The sequence below is a fragment of the Hemicordylus capensis genome, chromosome 1, assembly GCF_027244095.1.
Source record: "Hemicordylus capensis ecotype Gifberg chromosome 1, rHemCap1.1.pri, whole genome shotgun sequence".
Lineage (NCBI taxonomy): Eukaryota > Metazoa > Chordata > Lepidosauria > Squamata > Cordylidae > Hemicordylus > Hemicordylus capensis.
Window position 1 is genome coordinate 152,400,814 of NC_069657.1, and position 21,192 is coordinate 152,422,005.

A 21,192-nucleotide genomic window follows, 5' to 3' on the forward strand; every position below is an offset into this window, starting at 1 on the left:
TATCAGCCTCCTCCTGGTTCCATTTTGAATTGATAAGGCCCAGTCATGGATGCCAAATAAAGTTAAAGCATTGTATGAGATTAGTATGCAGGGAGATATTTTCATTTTCCTGCTCTTGGAGGTTTTCCCCCTTTCTTTCATTGAGTGCCTACTGTGAAGATGGAAATCAATGATTCATCATAGGATGATTCCTTTTTATTCTCACAACAACCCTGTGAGGAAAGTGACACTGATAGTGTGCCTTGTTTCCAAGGCCAACTGGCCCCCTCTCCTCTAGCTACACCCCTGCCTGGCTCTGAAAGGTCCAGGGGCTGAGGATACACAGTACTGCCACGGAAACGCTGCACCCGTTGAATTTTTGCCTGTGTCATGCAGCTAACAGCAAAGGAGGCTTGCCAGGGAGGTGGGAGGGAGATGGCAGTCCTTAATGCAGGGTTTTTTTGTATTTCTGATCAGGACGGTACGCTCCGCAGAGTTGAATGACGCTTTCTCCCATGTAGTGCGCAGTCTTAGGGGCAGACGGGCAGGCCGTCAACGAGCCACCCTAAGAGCACGAGCCGCGGCGAGGAGGGTGGAGCAGCAGAGCAGACCTCCCGCCTGCCTCCCTCTAGGACCCAGCGGAGTCGGGGCGCTCTCCAGCCGCTCGCCCAGCAGCACCTGCCCGGCCGGCGGGCGCTCGGTAGGTCACTCAGTCAAGTGGTGCCGCCAAGATGGTGCAGCTGCAGCAGGTCGTCGTGGGCTGCTACTTGTGGCTCGGGCTGGGCTTGGGGACGTCGCTGGCGCTGCCCGAGGTGCTGTTCCGTTGCCCGCCTTGCACCACCGAGCGCCTGGCCGCTTGCCCGCAGCCGCCCGCCTCGTCGTCGTCGGGACCCGACTCTGCCGCCTGCCTGGAGCTGGTGCGGGAGCCCGGCTGCGGCTGCTGCCGGGTCTGCGCCCGTCTCGAGGGGGAGACGTGCGGGGTCTACACGCCGCGCTGCGCCTCCGGGCTCCGCTGCTACCCGCGTCCCGGCGCCGAGCTGCCCCTCCAGGCGCTCGTACAGGGACAGGGCACCTGCGCCGCCGAGTACGGCGTAGCCAGCGCCGAGCACCGCGGAACCGGTGAGTGGATGGAGGCGGGGGGCGGCTGGCTGTCTCTGCGCCTCGGGGGGCTTTTGGCGGGCTCAAGAGGAAGTTCGCGAAAGGGGGCTGTGTGGGGAGCGAAGGGCGTCGGAAGGAAGTGCCGTCCTTCGGGGCTCGCTCCTCAGTTTCTGAACGTGTGCAAAGTGACTCTTGGCGACTTGAAAACGCGCCGGGCGCAATCTGGGCCAAGACTCTGCAAGTCTGCAGGCTTAGAATGACTTTTCTGTGGTTCTTCTTTGGACCTACAGCATAGGAATGGGGGGGGGGTCGTTAGGCATGTGCAGAGTGCTTCGATCGCCACTAAGTAACCTGCATCAGCTCTTGGAATTACGGCGAAAGCTTACTAGGCAAACTTTAACCCCCAGCCCCTTGCTCCCGTCCCGTCAGGTGCTAAACTCCAGTGCTAGCGATGCAAGTGTGTGGAAGCATTGGATACGAGGGAACGTGCAGTTAGGGCTTGCGGGTAACGGAGACGCTAGGTGGTTGCAAGTGCTTGAGTACTACAATGAGAAGAGCTGAGGGGCTCAAGCCTGCCTCGAAGCCCTCCTTCCGCAGCTATGTGAGCTGGCTGTAGGTGCTGGTGATGAGAGAATGTGACCTGCACATGCTCAGATGCACTGGTCGGCTGTTCCATCATGCTTGTTCATGCTTGTTCGGTCTGAACTTGGGGTGGAGAAAGCATGTACTAGCATCAAACTCTGACAGCTCAACGTGAGGGGAGTTGAAGGGAAGTACTGGATGTGTGGGAGCTAGATAATTGGCTGGGAGATGCATTTAGGGGGCTCCTAGTGGGGAGTGCTGAGTGGACTGATGTGTTTGCTCCTAAAGGTAGCAGCAAATTGGATGACTGTTTTCTTTCATAAATGTGCTCTGTCTAGTATGGGGGAGATGATTGGTTGGTTGATTGATTGATTGATTGAAAATATTTATATCCCATTCCTCCAGTACACGACCACTTGGGGCAGTATCTTGTATTGACTAGTGGCTCGGTCCTGAGTATCGGCTCGAAAGTGTGTCATATCAAGGTGATGTGTTGAGGGTTGGGACATGGATGGGAGTGCGTGAAGAGCACTTTGAGATCAGTGAAGTGGAGAGAGGTTTGGGGGCTGAGTTGAAGGAATGGCAATGGGGTCAGTGAGGGGAGCATGGGGCTGCTGGCCGCAAGCAACCTATAACCCTTTTTAGTGCACCAAAACAGAAAGTTCTCTACTAGGAGGCTTTCAGGGTGAAAGGCTGCCACTCCTATTAGGTTCATTGGAAAACCCACCCTAATTGCATTGGGGGGGGGGACTTTAAAAAGAAAAAAGAGTGGTGGTCCCTAATTCACACCATGGCTATAATTGGGGTGGTTTGCTCTGTCTAGGGCAGGATTGCAACCTTTGGCAAGCTTTAATTGTAGGGCTGCCTCTACGCTTTGAAATACATCCCCTTCCGGCAATTGCCCACCCTGCATCTTCAGTAAATGAAAAATGCTGAGAAACTGCCATTTCCCCCTCCCTCTGCTACCAGCTACTGTTAATAAAAAGGAATGTATGTGGATAAATCATGGGGGGTGAGGGAGAAAGCCATATACACCATCCTGAGCTCCTTGAAGGAAGAGTGAAATAGAAATGAACACTTTCATAAATGGAACGCTCATGTTCATCAGTCTGTCATTTAAACTTTTGCAAATGAGTTCATTGTTAAGAGATGTGTCGCTTGCCTATATGCTATTAAAAAAAAGTTGCACAATTCACTCTAGAGTCAAAACCTTGTTTTCTGCCAAAGAGAACTATGTCTTCCCAGTAGCTCTCTGAGGTGGGTTAGGCTGAGAAGTCCTAAGTGAGGATTTAAACTCGGGTTTCCCTGGTTCTATCTAGCATTCTACCCTCTGTGCCGCACCTGTATTTGTGCATGGCATAAAATCCATTTTTTGTTAGGATCACAGTGATTTGCCCAGAGGCACTGTGTGTTTAAATCGCTCTAATAAAAATGACCTTTGTTCTCTTCAACAGAAGGGCCCTCCTCATCTCCAGGGGTACTCTGCCTTTAAATGCCTTCTGAATCACCACTTTTACTGAGGGTGGTAACTGCGGGCCACTTTTCAACTTTTTTCAGTGCATGTCTATTGGAGACATGGGGAGTTGTGTTTGGAGGGCAGCAGCCCTGCAATTAAAACTTGCCAATGCTTGAAATCTTGCCCCGGTCATAGTAAACTGCCCCCTGTCATAGATGTGAGGTAAATTTGGTGCTGTCATCCTTATCTTCTTCTTTGGTATCTTTGTTTTCAAGATATCCTATTTGGGTGGATTTCCCAATAAAAGTAGAGAGAGTCAGAGCCTCTTTTGTCCTGAAGGCCCTCTAGTGGGGAAGCTTCAATATTGGTGCATATTGTCCTCATGTATTTCAATAGGACTTCGTGGCTGTATATGCACCTGGTACAGTATTTTCTTGTGTCTGTGGCTCATTGTGAGGGGGATAGGGAAACTGGGTATGGAGGGGATGGATTGGGTGGATGGATGAGCTGCGACTGAGTGTGCTTGGAAATAACAGACAGATGTGAAAGATTTCAAGTTCTAAGGAACAGGATGGGGAACATTAGGGACATAGGAAGCTGCCTAATACCAAGTCAGACCACTGGTCCATCTAGTTCAGAACTGTCTACACCAGGGTTTCTCAACGTGTGGGTCCCCAGATGTTATTGGACTTCAACTCCCATAATTCCCAGCCCCAGTGGGCTTTGGCTGGGAATTATGGGAGTTGAAGTCCAATTACATCTGGGGACCCACACGTTGAGAATCCCTGGTCTACACTAGGGATTCTCAATATTGGGTCTCCAGATGTTATTGGACTGCAGCTCCCATAATCCCCAGCCCCAGTGGCCCTTGGTTGGGAATTGTGGGAGTTGAAGTCCAGCAACATCTGGGGATCCAACATTGAGAATCCCTGTTCCATACAGTCTGGCAGCAGTTTCTCCAAAGTTGCAGGCAGGAGTCTCTCTCAGCCCTATCTTGGGGATGACAGGGAAGGAACTTGGAACTTTTTGCGTGCAGGTGCTCTTCCCAGAGTGGCCCCATCCCCTGAGAGGAATATCTTACAGTGGTCACATATAGTCTGTCATTCAAATGCAAACCAGGCTACTACAAGACAAGCTCTCCTCACCTTTAATGACACTGATGGGGTGGAGTTAAGAGTTGAGGTGCTTGTGTGAACTATGAGACATTTTGGAACAAAAGGAGACAAGGAAGAAGAGGAGTAAGACTGGAGGCAGGGAACAGGCACAGGGGGCTGAATGGATGGCAGTGGATCAACAATGACAATGGAGAATTGTTGAAAACAATTCAGCGGGTGATGCCAGTGGGGGTCTATGCGCACTAGGCAGATAAGGTGTTGGGTATCTCGGAGTATGATTGTCCGATGTGGATCTGCAGGGCTGGGATCTGAGGAATAGACCTTCTGTAGTAGTAAAGTCTAAGAACGAATCTTCTGCACTATGCAGAATGGGGTCCTAGAACTCTGGACTGTACCTCTTCAGACACGAAGAGTTTTGCTTTTGTTTTCTGTTTGTTTTTGTTTTGTATGAGGACCATTCAAATGTATTGTTCTTCACATACAGTTAGAAGTGGCATGGTCCAGAATTCTGCATGCCATAAAGCAGGTCTCACGAAATCCACTTGTCTTCTCATCCATGATGAGTGAAAAATGATGCTTGACAAGTGGGGGGGGAAAACCCATGATGGGTAATGTACTAACATAGTTTGAGGAACCATCTGACGAGTGAAAAAATTTATCCAACTGATGAACTGAGCCAATATTTCTTGAACCCTGCCATAAAGAATGGCTCTATGAGCTGTTTCACATATTATGTGGCAATCATGTTTGCTGTGATTATGATGCTGTTTCTCACTGTAAACACAAATAGCAGGTATATATCTCTAAATATACAGTGGATATGCTGAGGGCCATAGTCCATCGAGGTTTGTTGGTGATTTTCCCTAGGCATGTTTAGGGCCATACATCTGCCATTTAAATATCCAATATTTGCTTTGGGAAACACCACTGTAAGATAGAACGGTATACTTGTAGCCGACATGATGACCTGATAAAGCGAGAAGCAGTTTTAAACAACGTGGTAGGAGTCTGCTTTTCTTTAGCCACCTCCTGTTGGCTTCTCCTACTCCGGCAGCTAGCACTGGAATGTCCAGAGGGTATTGCAATTTCCTACCTAAACATTCGTCCAGGCAACCCTAGCTAAGGGGGAAACCTTGAGCAGGTAATTTAGATGACATAAAAACAAAGGCTGAAGCAGAGATGGAAAGCTGTATTGTGATGGTTGGAGTGGGGAAGTAACTGTCCTGAAGATGGGTGTAAAATCTAAAATTACAAATGCACTTTTCACAAGATAATGCTCTTATGTGAAACAGCATTAAAACTATGCAGACCCCCCCTAAAATAATATTTTGCAACAGGAAAACTTAATATCAGGGGAATAGACCATTATAATATCATCTATCTATCTATCTATCTATCTAGTTTCAAAACTTAATATCAGCTCTGTGGGGCATGACATTTGTATTAAGCGATTTTTCTGCCATGGTCACATTTATCTTGGAACTTGATTTCATCAGTATATTGCTTGATTTGAATCTGAAAAGCTCTTTATAGCGTCAGAATCCGAATTTGTACCATTTCCATGATAATACATTTTTAAATCCTGTTTCTGCACTTCCTTTGTTACTAGGGATGTGCACGACCCATTTGAGCAGCCACCCGCTGGTGAGACAGGGAGAGGTTCCTGTTAAAAAGCAGGTAAGGAGCGCCTTACCTGCTCGTCCACCACCCCGCTGCTGTTCCAGCAGCAGTGTCCGCTCTCCAAAAGGCCGCAGGCAGTTGCGATGCTGTTCCCTGCAGCCTCCGTGGCCTTTTGGAGAGCAGCTGCTGCTGGAAAAGCAGTGGAGTGGTGGACAAGCAGGTAAAGAGCTCTTTATCTGCACTTCAAAAGGAACTGCTCCCTGTCCCGCTGCCCAAGCTGGGAACCTCTCCCTGCCTTGCCAAGCCGGTTTGAATGTTGGTGCCCAAGCTGGTATAGCACTTTTCTGGCACTTTCCAGAAAAGGTGCCGAACCAGCTTGTGTATATCCCTGTTTGTTACTCTGTATTGTGTCAAAAGACAGTTGATGGAAATGCAGAGCATAACCATACCAGTATGAAATTGTAATGCTTAAATTTATGCATGGCTAGGGGAAAATAGCAGACTATGCTCTCTGTTGCACCAGGGAGAGGAGGATTCAGTCAAGTAGGCTTATATAGACTGTAGTGAGTTAATGGATGTGGTTTGCTTAAATGAAGAGGAACTTTTCAATAGTGAAATAAGTTATCTCCATATAATGTTATTCTTTCAATATTGCATTCCAGCTGGATGTCTGCACAAAATATGAATGATAATGGGAGGTTTTCCATTAAAAGCAGGGAACTGGAAGATTCAGTCTTTCCTGAATTCAGGGGTAGGGGAAAATATAACTCTCAGAAATTGATGTGAAATCAGTTTGAAACATACTTCTGGCAGTTTTTGTCTGCCAAAGAAGCAGGTGCTGATTTATTGTTCTAAGTGTAAATTTCATGAACTGTACAGTACTTATTTGCATAAGGCAGGTTGGGGGAGAAAAATACTTCTCTTGATTGAGGATTGGAATGCAAAACTTGTATGCAATTCCTAAATTAAGGGCTTGGCGAGTTTATTTTGTCCCTGATGAGAGTCAGGAAGGTTGCCCAAGTGAAACAAGGAATAAGACTGAGAATTCTCCTGCTGTGGGCTTCAGCATTGTTTAATCTTCCACTGAGGTCTGTGCTGCCAATCCAGAAAGGGCTGTAGGCAGAAAGAAATACAAATAATCCACAGCGAAGAACGGATGCCGTTGCTGATTGCAAAAAAGGCTGTGGGTATTCTCGGGAATGTTGGAACAAAAATACCAAGTCTGTGGAAATCAAAGTGACTGGCCAAGTAGAGTTGTGCCCTTTGGGGGTTCAGTTTTAGAAAGTTCATTTCTTAGAATGAACTTCTTTAGAATTTCTTTTAGAATTTATTTAGAATGTTCATTTCTTCCCTTCACATTGCAAGATGGGGTTCTTCAATGCTTTACTGAAGTAATCTCTTGATGCCATTGCAGTGGCTTTCCTTCCCGACTTCCCTTAATTCAAACTCTGCATTCCGTCTACTGCATCTATCCATGGCTGCAAGCAAGTTACTGCCAACTGTTTTCAGTATATTCTTCCAAATCTTATGTGTAGCAAGTCAGTGGGGTTTCATTCCAAGTTCGTAAGTGATCCATTTGGCAATTGACCCCAGACTCAAAGAAATGCAGTTTTCATCCCTGTTGAAATAAACACAACTTGCTGTGTCAAGATCAGCAATCTTATTTGCTCTTTCAGAGGCTAAAGGCTGATTGCTTATCACATTGCTTATTGACATGGGAAGGCTCTTGCTGGCCAAGACCCGCTTATGTAAATACATGAACATGTGTTTTGAAAACCAGGGTACATGCTCTTGGTTCCTGAAGAAGAAATTTGAATGCTGGAACCACATTTGTTGTTCTTAGTGAGCTGCTCTTAAATAAGCAGACATGATAGACCTTTACCAAGAAACAGTATGGGAACACTTTTTTGCTGTCCTGAACTTGAATAAGTGAGGACAAATCTGTATTAAACATGAAAGGGTTCTATTACATTTATTTAGAAAATGTTTCTCATCTTTCCATTCAAAGAAAGCTCAAGGTGGCTTGCACAAAAATATCAGAGAAGATAAACAAATGAGCCACTGGCTCATCTGGTGGCTACTCAGGGACGGGCCTTCTCCATTACTGCCCCGAGGCTTTGAAACGCACTTCCTGTTGAAATAAGAGCCTCCCCATCTCTGACAACTTTTGAAAGAACAGTCAAGATGCATTTGTTCACCCAGGCTTTTAATTAGATACTGTTTTAATTGTGTTTTAATAGTTTTAACTTTTTAATTTTGATTGTTGAAATGTTTTAATCTTTTATCGGCTGTTTTTATTGTTTTGTAAACCGCCCAGAGAACTTGCGTTTTGGGCGGTATAGAAATGTATTAAATAAATAAAAATAAAATAAATAAAATATCGTGCACATAAAGTAAAAAGCAGAAGGAAAACTCAAAAAAAGCCACTAAGAGCCCGCAAACAAACAAGCATCAGCCAATGCAAGGCCAGGGCATTTTCTGGACTGCGAGATTTGCAATGGTTAATGCGTTGCAAACTGTAACGGAATAGTGCAATGGTTTCAAAACGAGAGTAAATGGTTGTTTAATGCTAAGTTGTAAACTGGTGGCCATTCATATTTTCCATCTGCTGCAATGTATTTTCCAGGCAGGAGTGTCCATATTCTCACTGAAATGCATTTATCTGCCCCTCCTCCTGCTCCATTTGGTCCAATGGAGCCGTGGAGTGTGTGTGACATGACAACAATTTTTTTTTTTAAAGTCTCGGCTGCCTTGCACTAATCTGCCGGCTGGGGGAAGCACCATTACAAAACAAAACCTTTCATCATTGCATCCTTGCGCAAGTGACTCCAGGAGTAATTTTTTTAATGGGGGAGTGAAAGGGAATCCTGTGGTGAGCCTGGAAGTGGGGAACAGAGGAACTGGTGTGCCTGGGTGAGCACTCTCTTCCATGGTGGTGGCCAGCGGCCCCATGGCTCCCCCACAAGCTGCTGGGGCCAGCTGTAGCAGCAGCAGCAGCAGCCTCCCCCACTCCTCCTCAGTGGGTGCCACAGGCAGAGCCTCACCAGGGCTGGGGAGCCTTGTGGTGGTTGTGGGGTGCCTTTCTCCTCTCTGCCGTTGCCCTCGCTGCTTCCAGAGAGAGAAATAAATAAATAGGAGGGAAGAGGTGGAGGGGAGGGGAGGGGAGCGCTCCTCCAGTGAGGGCTGTGGGATTGCACAGAATTAGAAGAATTGTGATTCAATTCAATGGGCTTCCATTTAAGTAAATGACTGTTCTCTTTCCCTGCCCTTTGCCTTGTAGTAAGCAAGTGAGGTTGCACAGAAGTAAATGATTTAGTTCAATGGGCTTCCTCTTCAGTAAAAAGTGCATGAGAAAGGGTTGGATTCAGAAATCTACTCAGCTGCTCTCCTCTCCTCTTCTGTGTTGACAAGCTCAAATTATATTGGAAGCAAGCAGAGGAGGAGGGAGGTGTGTGGTTTGGGATCTGTGGGGAGGAAAGGAGGGGAAAGCTGAGATTTCTGCCTGCCTGTTTCTCTCCCTGTGGCGAGGGGGCAGTGGAAGCAAGCATGGGCAGCGGAGAGCAAAGAACTGCCCATACTGCCACACGCTGCAACTGATAAAATGTGGGGCAAGGCTCCCTACAATGGAAAAAATGCAGCTACTTTCATGCAGTGCATTTACAACATTGTAGGACAGAAACGCAGCATTAAAATTTGAATCAAGGCATGGCAGATATGAATGGCACCCTGCTGACAACGCAGTGACACCCATGTTAACACCAGTGCAGTGACCCCTGCTAACTTGGCAAAGAGGCACCTTTTAACATGGTGATTCTCTTTATTTAGCAGGGGGAGAGTAACTGGCCCTATCCACCCCCAGCACAGTACCTCCAGTGACCATTGCTTGTGTGTGTATCATGTTTCTTTTTATATTGTGAGCCCTTTGGGGACAGGGATCCATCTTATTTATTTGTTGTTTCTCTATGTAAACCGCCCTGAGCCATTTTTGGAAGGGCGTTATAGAAATTGAATTATTATTATTATTATTATTATTATTATTATTATTATTAACAAACATCTGCCACACAATACACCAGATATAACTGTAGTTGAGAAGAAAGAAAAACAAGTCAAAATAATTGACATAGCAATACCAGGGGATAGCAGAATAGAAGAAAAAGAAATAGAAAAAGTAACAAAATACAAATATCTACAAATTGAAATTGAAAGGCTGTGGCAGAAAAAGACCAAAAAAATCCCAGTGGTAATTGGCGCCCTAGGTGCAATTCCAAAACAGCTTGAAGAGCACCTCAACACCATAGGGGCCACAGAAATCACCATCGGCCAATGACGAAAAGCAACTTTACTAGGAACAGCCTGTATTCTGCAACGATATCTATAATAACAGCAACAACATTGATAATAAAATTTAGCCATCTCAGGTCCTTGGGAAAGACTTGATGTCTGGATAAAACAAACCAGTCAATAATACCTGTCTGACTGTGTGAATAAACAACAACAGTAATAATAATAATAATAATAATGTGGAAATACAGGCAATATGGAAGGGCACATAGTGGATATGTTGAGAGTACATTGAAGCGTGTAATCTGGAAAACGCTCTGATGAAATAGTCAGGTCTCTAGCAAATGATGGCAGATAAGACTAGGAGCCAGGTGGATCTTCTGGACCATGGAGTTCCATTTCCTGGGTGCTGCTATGGAGAAAACCCTTTTACTAATCACTGCCTCCCAAAGAAATGGCAAGAGGTGGCAAGATGACAGGATCCTCCAAAGGTCCTGTTTGGCCAGTCTTAAAAAGCGGGTGGGATCATCATTCATCTGCATGTGCATTGGGCTCAGATATGGTCGTCCTAAAGAGGACGATCTCAAAACAGTGGTGCATCAGCTGGTAACCTCCAGTCTTGACCATTGCAATGCTCTCTACATGGGGCTGCCTTTGTATGTAGTTCGGAAACTTCCGTTAGTTCAAAATGCAGCAGCCAGATTGGTCTCTGGGGCAACCTGGAGAGACCATATTATGCCTGTTTTGAAACAGTTGCACTGGCTGCTGATATGTTTCTAGGAAAAATACAAAGTGCTGGTTATTACTTTTTAAAGCCCTTGAATGGCTTAGGCCCGAATTATCTTAGAGAGCGCCACCTTCTGCACGATCCCCACTGCACGTTAAGGTCATCTGAGGAGGTCTGTCTTCAGTTACCACCAATGTGTCTGGTGGCAACTCAGAGGCAGGCCTCCTCTGTGGCTGCTCCTGGCCTGTGGAAGGCACTCCCTGCAGAAATCTATAATTCATTATTGGCCTTCTGGAGAGCCCTTAAGACAGATCTGTTTGGCCTGGCCTTCCAGGGTTTTTTAATTGTTTTTAAGCCGTAAAGGTTTGGCCTGGTTTTCCAGGGTTTTACAAACTGTTTTAATTGTTCTTGCAGTTTTTAATTTTAATAGTTAATTGATTTTGGTTTTTAATGTAAACTGCCCACAGCCATGTTTGGTTGGGCAGTATAGAAATCTAATAAATAAATACATAACTAAATAAATATTTATTTATTTATTTGATTTCTATACCGCCCTCCCAAAAACGGCTCAGGGAGGTTTACACAGAGAAATAATATATAAATAAGATGGATCCCTGTCCCCAAATGGCCCACAATTTTTTTTTAATGTTTCTAAAAAGAAACATAAGACAGACACCAGCAACAGTCACTGGAGGTACTGTGCTGGTGGTGGATAGGGCCAGTTACTCTCCCCCTGCTAAATAAAGAGAATCACCACGTTAAAAGATGCCTCTTTGCCAAGTTAGCAGAAATATGACATATTTCTGCGTCAGATGACCATTTTCATCCCCATTATGCAATGGCTGCTTTGGTATCTTCAAGCCACTTAATCTAGAATGACAGCTGGTTTGAACAATCCTGTGCATACTTATTTTGGAGCATTGGTCTTTTTTATTGCTACAAAGTGGTACTGAATATGGAGGATCTTGCTTCTGATTGAGCACGTATAGGATTTGACTGAACAAGGGTTGTGTTTTTGTGACTGTTCAGTTGTTCCATGAACTCCTGTAGGCAGCTGCCTACTTTATTGGTACATGCAATGGATCAAGAAAATGATGGTTGTGCATGCATCTGGTTTGCAGTGTGGCAAAGGATCAATTAAGGTAAGTAACTTGCAGTTTATGCTGGCCAAACAGGCCAATTCCTACCATTAACAGGCACAGTTTGGACACTGAAAATGCAAACATATCAGTAGGGTAGCATTTTGGTGACCTTGTAAATTTTTAGTTTAGGGTTAATATGGTTTTCTTTAAAAAATAATAATACATGGACTTGACATTCATGAATAAGTTTGGTACTTATTCCGAGTACCAATCATAGTTTGGATAGGCATAACAAGATGGTTAAGCATCACTGCAAACAATAACTTTTCCATTCAGTGCAATAATACTGTATTAATCTTGCTGTTTTTCCTACTCCACACTGTCTTTAGTTCTCCCCTTGTTAATTTGACTTATAGTCCACTGTCCCTTCATCATCTACCTTCCAAGTGTGCTTTGAGCATCCCATGAAATAAACTGTTACCTTCAAGACTAGCTGATTCTATTGCATTAGTTTTGTAAGGTATTGTGTTATTTTTTTTTTAATCCTAATCTAGAGTGTTTCTGTTGAGTGAGGGGTTGTGTCTTTTTGTAGGGGTTGCCATCTGTCCCTTCCCTAGACCTCTCCCAAACTATGCAACCCCTCAATCAAGATCTTGGTGATAGTTTATCGCTGACTCATTGCTGGATCTATTCCTAAAATCGCCCCTAATCTGTTGCTGAAACAGCTTCCTTTGAACTTTGGTTTAACTGGATTTAGTAATGGTTGGAAGATGCAGCAATACATCTGGTAATCCCAGGAGAACTAGCCTTATAGGTGCAATACAGATGGATGCAGATGGATGATGGTGTAGTGGTTAGAGTTCTGGACTAGGACTGTGGAGACCAGAGTTCAAATCCCCATTCAGCCATGAAACTAGCTGGGTGACTCTGGGCCAGTCACTTCTCTCTCAGCCTAACCTACATCACAGGGTTGTTGTGAAAGAGAAACTCAAGTATGTAGTACACCGCTCTGGGCTCCTTAGAGGAAGAGCAGGATATAAATATAATAATAATAATAATAATAATCTGGATTTCAAAGGATTAAACAATTATGCTGGATATCTTGAACTTCTAGCACAACTAATAATGATCACACAGGAAACTAAGTGAAAATGTATACAGTAGAAGAAGCTTTTGACTCCATGCGCTTTTTGTGTGGATAGCATTTGTTTGTGGGCCTCACAAGCAGTGTTTTAAAAACACTATTTTTGAACTGCTTCCCTCTTGTCCATAATATATGTTCTGTTGTCTCCTTGTCTCAAACATGCCTCCCCCCTCTTTTCTTTTTTTTAAATATTGGTTTGGGGATAACTGAACCTGGTATTGGCAAAGAGGAATTATGGTAAACTTTGTTATCAGACATAAGCAGTTTGTTTTATACAGTCAGGGATAGAGTTCAGATAAACAATTTGGGTGTGGGAGTGGAGAGATATTGGCTTCTATTTATGATGAAACTTGCCACTCAGTCTTAACTCTTGCTGGGCTAGCAAAGAGTCAGAAGCCCTTAAAGTTATGGTAGCAGTGATTGCCACTGTGAATTATGTAATAAGAACTGGCTGTGCTAGAACAGGAGGGTCTGTACTCAGTGGGAGAGCATTTGCTTTGCATGCAGAAGGTCCCAGGTTCGGTCCCTGGCATCAAACACTGGGACAGACTCCTGTCTGAAACCTTGGAGAGCCACTGCCAGTCAAGTAGACAATACTGAGCTAGATGGCTGGTGGTCTGACTCGGTACAAGGCAACTAGTTGCGTTCCTATTAGGGATGTGCAAACCAATATTATTATTATTATTATTATTATTATTATTATTTACATTTATATCCCACTCTTCCTCCAAGGAGCCCAGAGCGGTGTACTACATGCTCAAGTTTCTCTTTCACAACAACCCTGTGAAGTAGGTTAGGCTGAGAGAGAAGTGACTGGCCCAGAGTCACCCAGCTAGTATCATGGCTGAATGGGGATTTGAACTCGGGTCTCCCCAGTCCTAGTCCAGCACTCTAACCACTACACCACACTGGCTCTCTTTATATTTAATATTTAACCATACATACAACAAACAGCAATAATACAATTATCAGAAGAAGAAAAAGGGGGGGAAAGAATAATGCATAAAACATATCAATTAAAATTTGTTAAAACATTTCTTGTTTTTATAGCAGCTGCACAAAATCTGGCCGTGGCCAAGGTAATTCCCTTGTGCCGACCAGAAAGGAAGAGCTCAACATAGAACTCATCCTGTTGTCCCCAAAATTTGCACAAATAAGGTTCAAGCCAGAAGGTACGGATGGTTTTGTAAAAGGTGCAGTGTAAGAGCACATGCACAGTTGTCTCAACCACTTCTGCACCACAGGGACATAGTCGATCCTTATAAGGAACGCCGTTATATCTTCCCTCCAACACATAGATGGTAAGACATTAAATTGAGCCTGGGAGAATGCTCTCCTTTGGGTCAGAGCAGACAAGTACGTGAGATACATTGCCGGAAGTGGGTAACTTGAGAAATAATAATTATAAACTCCAGTAGAGACCCTACTCAGGTCCCTTTGTTTCTCCAGGTCCCAAATTCTCTGTTTTAAAACTTTTTTTGACTAAATCTGGTCCTAAAGGGCATATGAATTGCTCAGAAAACCCACCATTACCCAGTATGACCTGTACATTTTTCTTCCAAATAGACTGATATTCGTCCTTTAGAACCAAAGGAACCAAGCTCAACCCATGAGAGTTAATTTTTTGCCAGTAATTAATTAAACGCAACCAAGCCTGGGCTACTATCCTGATAATGCCTGCCTCTAAATGAAATGACGCATTTGAGACACAACGAGCGAGTTGGAAAATACCTCGTAGAAATCTCGTTTGAACCTGTTCAAGTGACTGTAGTTTTCCTGTCAAAAAAATATGTATTCCGTAGAGCATCTGGGCTAAAATTTTAGCTTGGTAAACCTTCAGCACAGCAAGAATGATAGTCACAGTGGGGTCTCCATGAGAGACGCTCATGGAGCACAAGGCCGAGATATTTATAAGTTTTAACTTGCTGGACGCTATTACCATTTATGGACCAGCAATGCTTTTTTGATCTCTTTCAAAATACCATCACCTTGATATCTAACTGGTTGAGTTCGAAGGTTTGATGTCGAGCCAAACACTCCTCAGTCAAAACGAACACCCCACTCCACCCCGACCTGTTTGGGGTATTTGAAGTTTAAAAAAAAAATAAAAAAATTATTTAACTTACCCCCTCGGGGGCGGCTTTTCTGAGGCTGCAGGGAGATGTCCCCGGAGGTCCCCCCGCCATCCTCTGTTATGCCTTAAATCACCCAGTTCGGGCGGTCTTCAGCCCTTTCCGGGCCTTTTCCCCATCACGATGGCCATTTTGGAGGTTTCTGCGCATGCAAAATGGGCCCTGGGTGGCCAAGTCATTACTTTCGGAAAGGACCAAAAACCGTCTGAACTGGGCTATTTCAGGCATAACGGAGGCTGGTGGGGGGAGGAGAATGGGGTACGTTTTTAAAAAATTGTGAACTCCTTGATCTGATCAGATGGGGGAGGTGTTTGGGGGGGTGGGGACTGAAATGATCCGGTTCAGACTCGAACCAAACCAGGCCAGCTGGTTTTGTGCACATCTCTTGTTCCTAGATCTAAGGATTCTCTGGCCTTGTACTTCAACAGTGGCCATCCAAATGCCCTTGGGAAGCTTAGAAGCAAAGCACAATGGAAACAGCCCCTTCCTTTTAGTCTGTCCTCAGCTTCTGGTATTCAGAGGCAATAAACAACAAAATATTGTGGGTTTTTTTAAAAAAAAATTAAATTGTGTCTTAAATTTATTGTTTGTGTTTTTAACTAATGTTTTACATTTGTTTTTATTTGGTTGTAAACCACCCAGAGATGTAAGTTTTGGGCGGTATAAAAATGTGTTAAATAAATAAATGTGGAGGTTGGAATAATGTATCAGGGCATGGCAAATAGATATGGATGAATCTTCCCATAAATTTGTCTAATCCCAAGTGATATTCCAGTGCAAGACTTTCAGTTTTGTGGTGTTTGATTTATTAGTTGCTTTTATACTCTTTCTTGCAAGTACTTACAGGGACAGATATTCCCAAGAGATTATCACAGGGGCGGAGCCACCATTGGGCGAAAGGGTTTAAAGAACCCAAGCCGCCAATGGCGAAAAGCTGCTGAGAGAGCCCCGCCCTGTGTGGTTCGGGCTCCATAGGAGCCCAGAGCGAACTCCCCCCTCCCACACCCAGGCCACCAAGAGTCTGGGCAAACTCTCTGCCAAGTATTTCAGGGAACTCCGACTGCCTAATAGACTGCCTCTCTGGAGGGAGAGAAAGGGGAAAACGTCCTATTAGGCAGCCGACCCTGGCTGAAATGATGCGCCGAGAGCTCATTGCGGCTCTCGGCAGCCCAGGCCACGCCTCCTGCACATGACAAAGTCACATGATAAGGGGGCGTGGTCTGGGCTGCCCAGAGCCCGAACGAGCTCTCAGCACATCATTTCAGGCAGGTTCGGCTGCCTAATAGGATGTTTTCCCCTTTCTCTCCCTCCAGAGAGGCAGTCTATTAGGCAGTTGGAGTTCCCTGAAATACTTGGCAGAGAGTTTGCCCGGACTCTCGGTGGCCCAGGCGTGGGAGGGGGGAGTTCGCTCTGGGCTCCTATGGACCCCAAGCCACGCCCCGTGCGTGTGACGTCGGTGGAAGGAGCTGCCGCTCGGCTGGCTCTGCACCTGGTTATCATCATCATCATCATCATCCTGCTAAAATGAGATCATAACCATGTGCTGCTGGAGCTGTCAGCTTGTTGTGCAGGTGGAATATTACCCCTGCTCAATGGACAAAGAGAGAAATTTTAAGAGTGGTGGCACTCTTATATTTAGAGCCTTTACAGGGAGAGAGCAACTGTCCCTGCTCATCTCAAGCGGTGGCTGTTGCTGGAGTCTCCCTTGCATTTATTTTTAGGCTGCGAGTGAGCTCTTTGGGGCAAGGAATCAGTTTCTTATTCCTTTTTCTTTGTAAATTGTTTTGGGAACTTTTTTTTTTGGTTGAAAAGCAGTATATAAACAAGTATTTCCTGTGGCTATAGTTGTCACAACCCATTGTCTCCCATCCCTATTGATTTAGTAAAAGCTGGCAACCCAGCCAGGGTGAAAATGAAGTCTGAGAGCAGGGGAAGGATTTGGAGGAGATGATACAGCCAGGTCCAAGGGACAAAAATTACCATAGAGCAATAATGGGAAGTGAAGAAATGGCTGCAGAACTGAGGTTAATGTAGGGCGAAATAATTAAGCTACAGTCTAGGCTCTAGATGTTCTGTGTTTTTCAAATATCTGACTCAGAGGTGCACCTAGGTAACTTTCGATCCTGGACCTAAAGGCCTTTGGAGGCCCCCCCTCCAAGTTAAGCAACATCTCCCTACACACATACTGTGACACATGCAGTAATTTTAACATGTGGGTTCTTGAGGACACAAACATCAATTGAACCCACACGTGTGTAAGAATAGAAAACGTGTGTAAGAATAGAAAACAGAAAAATGCAAATATGCATTAGCAGAAACACTTCAACATGCAACTTAACATATTCTCATCCCACATATTTCTTTCCCCACTCTGTCTCTAAAGCACCCAGTACAGTTCACAATCACACTTGGCTGCCTGGAGTAGTGTGGGCCAGCGGCGACCACGCCACTCAGGACAGACTAAAGAGGATTTGGGGGTGTAAGTCCAGGGGTAAGAGTGCCACTGATCTGACTTGAGCATTTTAGTTGAGGTGGGACACCTTTTTCAGAAACTTTATGAAGTGGAATTTCTTTACAGTCTTCCAAATCTTCACTGTTATGAAGACTTGTGACCTTGCCTGGAATTTAGCCTTTGGCCTGATGCTACACTAGCTTTCAGCACAGAAGGTTTTACTACTTCTGCTAATAGACTTGGGTAACTGCACTGCCCTGCTCCAGTGGCTATCAGTTGGAAAGGAAACCAGAATTACTTTTAAATCATGACAGAAAATTCTAACATGAAGTTCCATTTCTGATTTTTAAAATATGACCTCACTGATGCTGAAATGTGGTGGCAGTTTGTAATGCATGGTGCCTCGCCAATTTAATGCATGTGGAATAGCTGCACTTTGTGGAGACCAGTACCTCTTGTATCTAACGGTGCAGTTGCAAAAGGTGTGAAGGTCCTTTCCTACTGCTGAGACGAGAGCGCAAGAAACCTTTTGGTTGCTTGCAGTGATTTGTTATCATTTTTGTAAATATTGATACTCTTCATTCTTTCTGCCCTCATTCATAGTAAGACGAAGCTATACTTCTTTTAATCCTCCTGTTTTCCCTATCTAGCAAAGTCCATGAATTCTTCTGTGGTTTAGTTACAGAAGTTCTCTCTGGAATCTATACTGGTGGGGAATCTGAGGATTTGCCATGTCTGAGCTACACTTTTATTTTGAGAGAGAGAAATGTTGCACGGATTGAGTGACTTTGTTGGCTATTTCAATATCCTGTAGTATTCTGTTTTATGATACATTTTTCAGTCTTGGTGACTTGTTTCCTGAAAGTACGTTGTATATTTTAATCACTTGAAAGCTAGCAGTAGGGCAGCACTAATGTTTTTCTGAGACACAATTCTGGATTGCCATTGACTTTGATGAAGCAAGATAGCAACCTTGTCATCCACTGATAGTTTGGATTTTTTTTTTTTAAAGCTGCCTGCAGCATCTATCCAACAATATGACATAGCTGAACTAATTATATCCTTGAGTTTGCAGCACTTTCTCGTAATCATTTTGCAAGTTAGTTCTTGCACTGATGTATTTCTAAACTGATCTACAGTACACTTCAGTGAGGCAGTTCTATACAGTTGTTCTTCTAAGCAGAAGAACTGCTATATTGGCAAAGTTAAGGTAAGTGCCGACATAATACAGGGCTTGAAACATCACAGGAGCCAGAGAGTCATGGCATCTAGAAAGTTAAATGTGGTGCCTAAACTACAGTATTCAGAGGAGAGTTATTTAATAAAATGTTTGTTTGTCCCAGGTACATCTGTTCTAAATACGTTACTTAGAACAGCCACCCCTCCCCCATATCCATCACTAAGTTTGGTAATTTCGTCACTCCTATCTTAAAAGATCCACACTGGTTGCCAATAAGTATCCGGGTAAAATACAAGGTCTTGGTTATAACCTATAAAGCCCTAAACAGCTTGGGTCCTGGGTATTTAAGAGAACGTCTTCTTCGCTATGAACCACACTGCCCATTGAGATCATCTGGAGAGGTCCGTCTGCAGTTGCCACTGGCTCATCAGGTGGCTACTCAGCCTTCTTCATTGCTGCCCCGAGGCTTTGGAACACACTTCCTGCTGAAATAAGAGCCTCCCCATCTCTTACAGCTTTTAAAAAGGCAGTCAAAACACATTTGTTCACCCAGGCTTTTAATTAGATATTGTTTTAATTGTGTTTTTAATAGTTTTAATGTTTTAAATTTTATATTGTTGTAATGTGTTAACCTTTTTATTTGTCATTTTTATTGTTGTGAACTGCCCATAGACTTACGTTTTGGGCAGTATACAAATGTGTTAAATAAAATAATAATTAAAGTGTCAGTTGCCTGGCTTCTCAATTTTTTGGACTGGCTCGTACATCCAAAGAAAATTAGTCAAGGCTCGATTTAATAGCATGGGCTGACATCCAGACTGTTACCCAGTAGTACTACTCAGGAGTTACTCTAAAGGGCTACTTAATTTCTGTAGGACTTCCATTGAGTAATTTAGTCAGGATGTCACCCATGGCTTTTGGAAACAATACAAACATCACTTCTATACAAGCTGAACTGTAATATCTGGAGGTAGTTCTGATCATCTGTCCTTTTGAGTGAAGCAAGGTAGTGTTTTTGTTTTAAATAGAAATCCTGTGTATAACGTGGCACACCGCCTGTCCTACAGGTCACAAATGATGACAGTTAACCTTCCATCTTACACGGTTAACAGACAACTCTGTGGCTGGTAGAATGCTGAGCAGCATTCCAAGGATGCAGCAAGAGGCTGCATCCCTTCAGGCAGGCTCTTCCCAAGCAGCAGAGCATGCACATGGAGGAAGGGGGAGTGGTTTTCACTGGTCTCTCCTGCCTCCATAAGTGCTCTTTACCTTCTAGGAAGATGTTCCCGAGGATCATGTGACCCTTGGGGACATATTCCAAGGAGGCAGGGGAGATCAGAGAAAATCATTCCACCTCTTCCTCCGCCTGTGCGCTCTGCTACTCAAGAAGATTTTGGCTGAGTTATGAGAGGCTGCTCCTGTGAATGTCAGTCTGTCATAACAATGGAGCAAGCTCTGAATGTCAGTCTGTCATAACAGAGCAAGATTTTGGCCACACAAAGTGACTTCAACATAAGAATTGCAGAGCTGGAGGGGGCTTTTAGGCCATCTCTTCCAACCCCCTGCTCAGTGCAGGGAATCCTTACCTAGAGCATCCCCAACAATGACTGTTCAGCCTCTGCTTGGCGCTTTCCAGATTACACACTACAACAGTGTCACTACATTTCTGTTAAGTGTGCTTCCATAGTGCCTGTTTTTTGACATCGCAGGCCCTGTGCTGTCAGCAAGGTGATGTTCACATTTCTAATGCCTTCTTTGGGGGTTTTATCTTTGCGTTACAGTGCTACAAGGTTGCCCCCCCCCCAAAGCCCTGTATTTTCCCATTGTAGTAGGTTTGCGCAGTCTAGAAAAGACTGCTCCCCCTGCTGGTGGCTTTGCGCAACACTCTTTATTTAAGGTTTCAATATTATCCTGCCAAGCTGAAGTAAACTACCTCTGCTGTAGTGTGTAATCTGGGAAGCGCCCTGGAGGACCTTCAGCAAAGGATAGCCCACCTACCTCCTAGGTCATTGGTTTTGTTGTTGAACTGCTTGGATTGTTAAGAAGTTTATCTTAATGTTCCACTCTTTATATAAATTTGAGAAGGCACAGATTCCCAAGCAATGTGGCTATAGAGCTGAGTTGGCATGCTTCTGCCTGAACGTTTCTCACTTGAGAATGCAGACTGCCTTAAAAGCTCAAGTGAGTGAAGAAGGAAAATGACTTTGCATTTATGAAACACATGGCAATCCTCCCACACGCCCCTTCCTCCTCAAAGGATGTGCTCACACCTTACTCCCTTTAGTTGGCTTTCCACTGTTGCTCTCCATCTGGTGCCTTTCTATTCCAGGTCTGGCACAGG

At 44.5% G+C, this 21,192-nt stretch overlaps 1 protein-coding gene across 2 annotated transcripts in view; it reads left to right on the forward strand.

Annotated features, from left to right (window-relative positions):
* The first annotated feature begins 689 nt into the window (after positions 1–689).
* The window catches only part of IGFBP2 (insulin like growth factor binding protein 2), a 116,210-nt gene continuing 95,707 nt past the window's right edge, over positions 690–21,192 (forward strand). For both annotated transcript variants that reach the window (XM_053261425.1, XM_053261443.1), the window contains exon 1: positions 690–1,098. In XM_053261425.1, the coding sequence (XP_053117400.1) occupies positions 711–1,098 (388 nt within the window). In that variant the 5' untranslated portion in view covers positions 690–710. The remainder of the gene's footprint in view (positions 1,099–21,192) is intronic.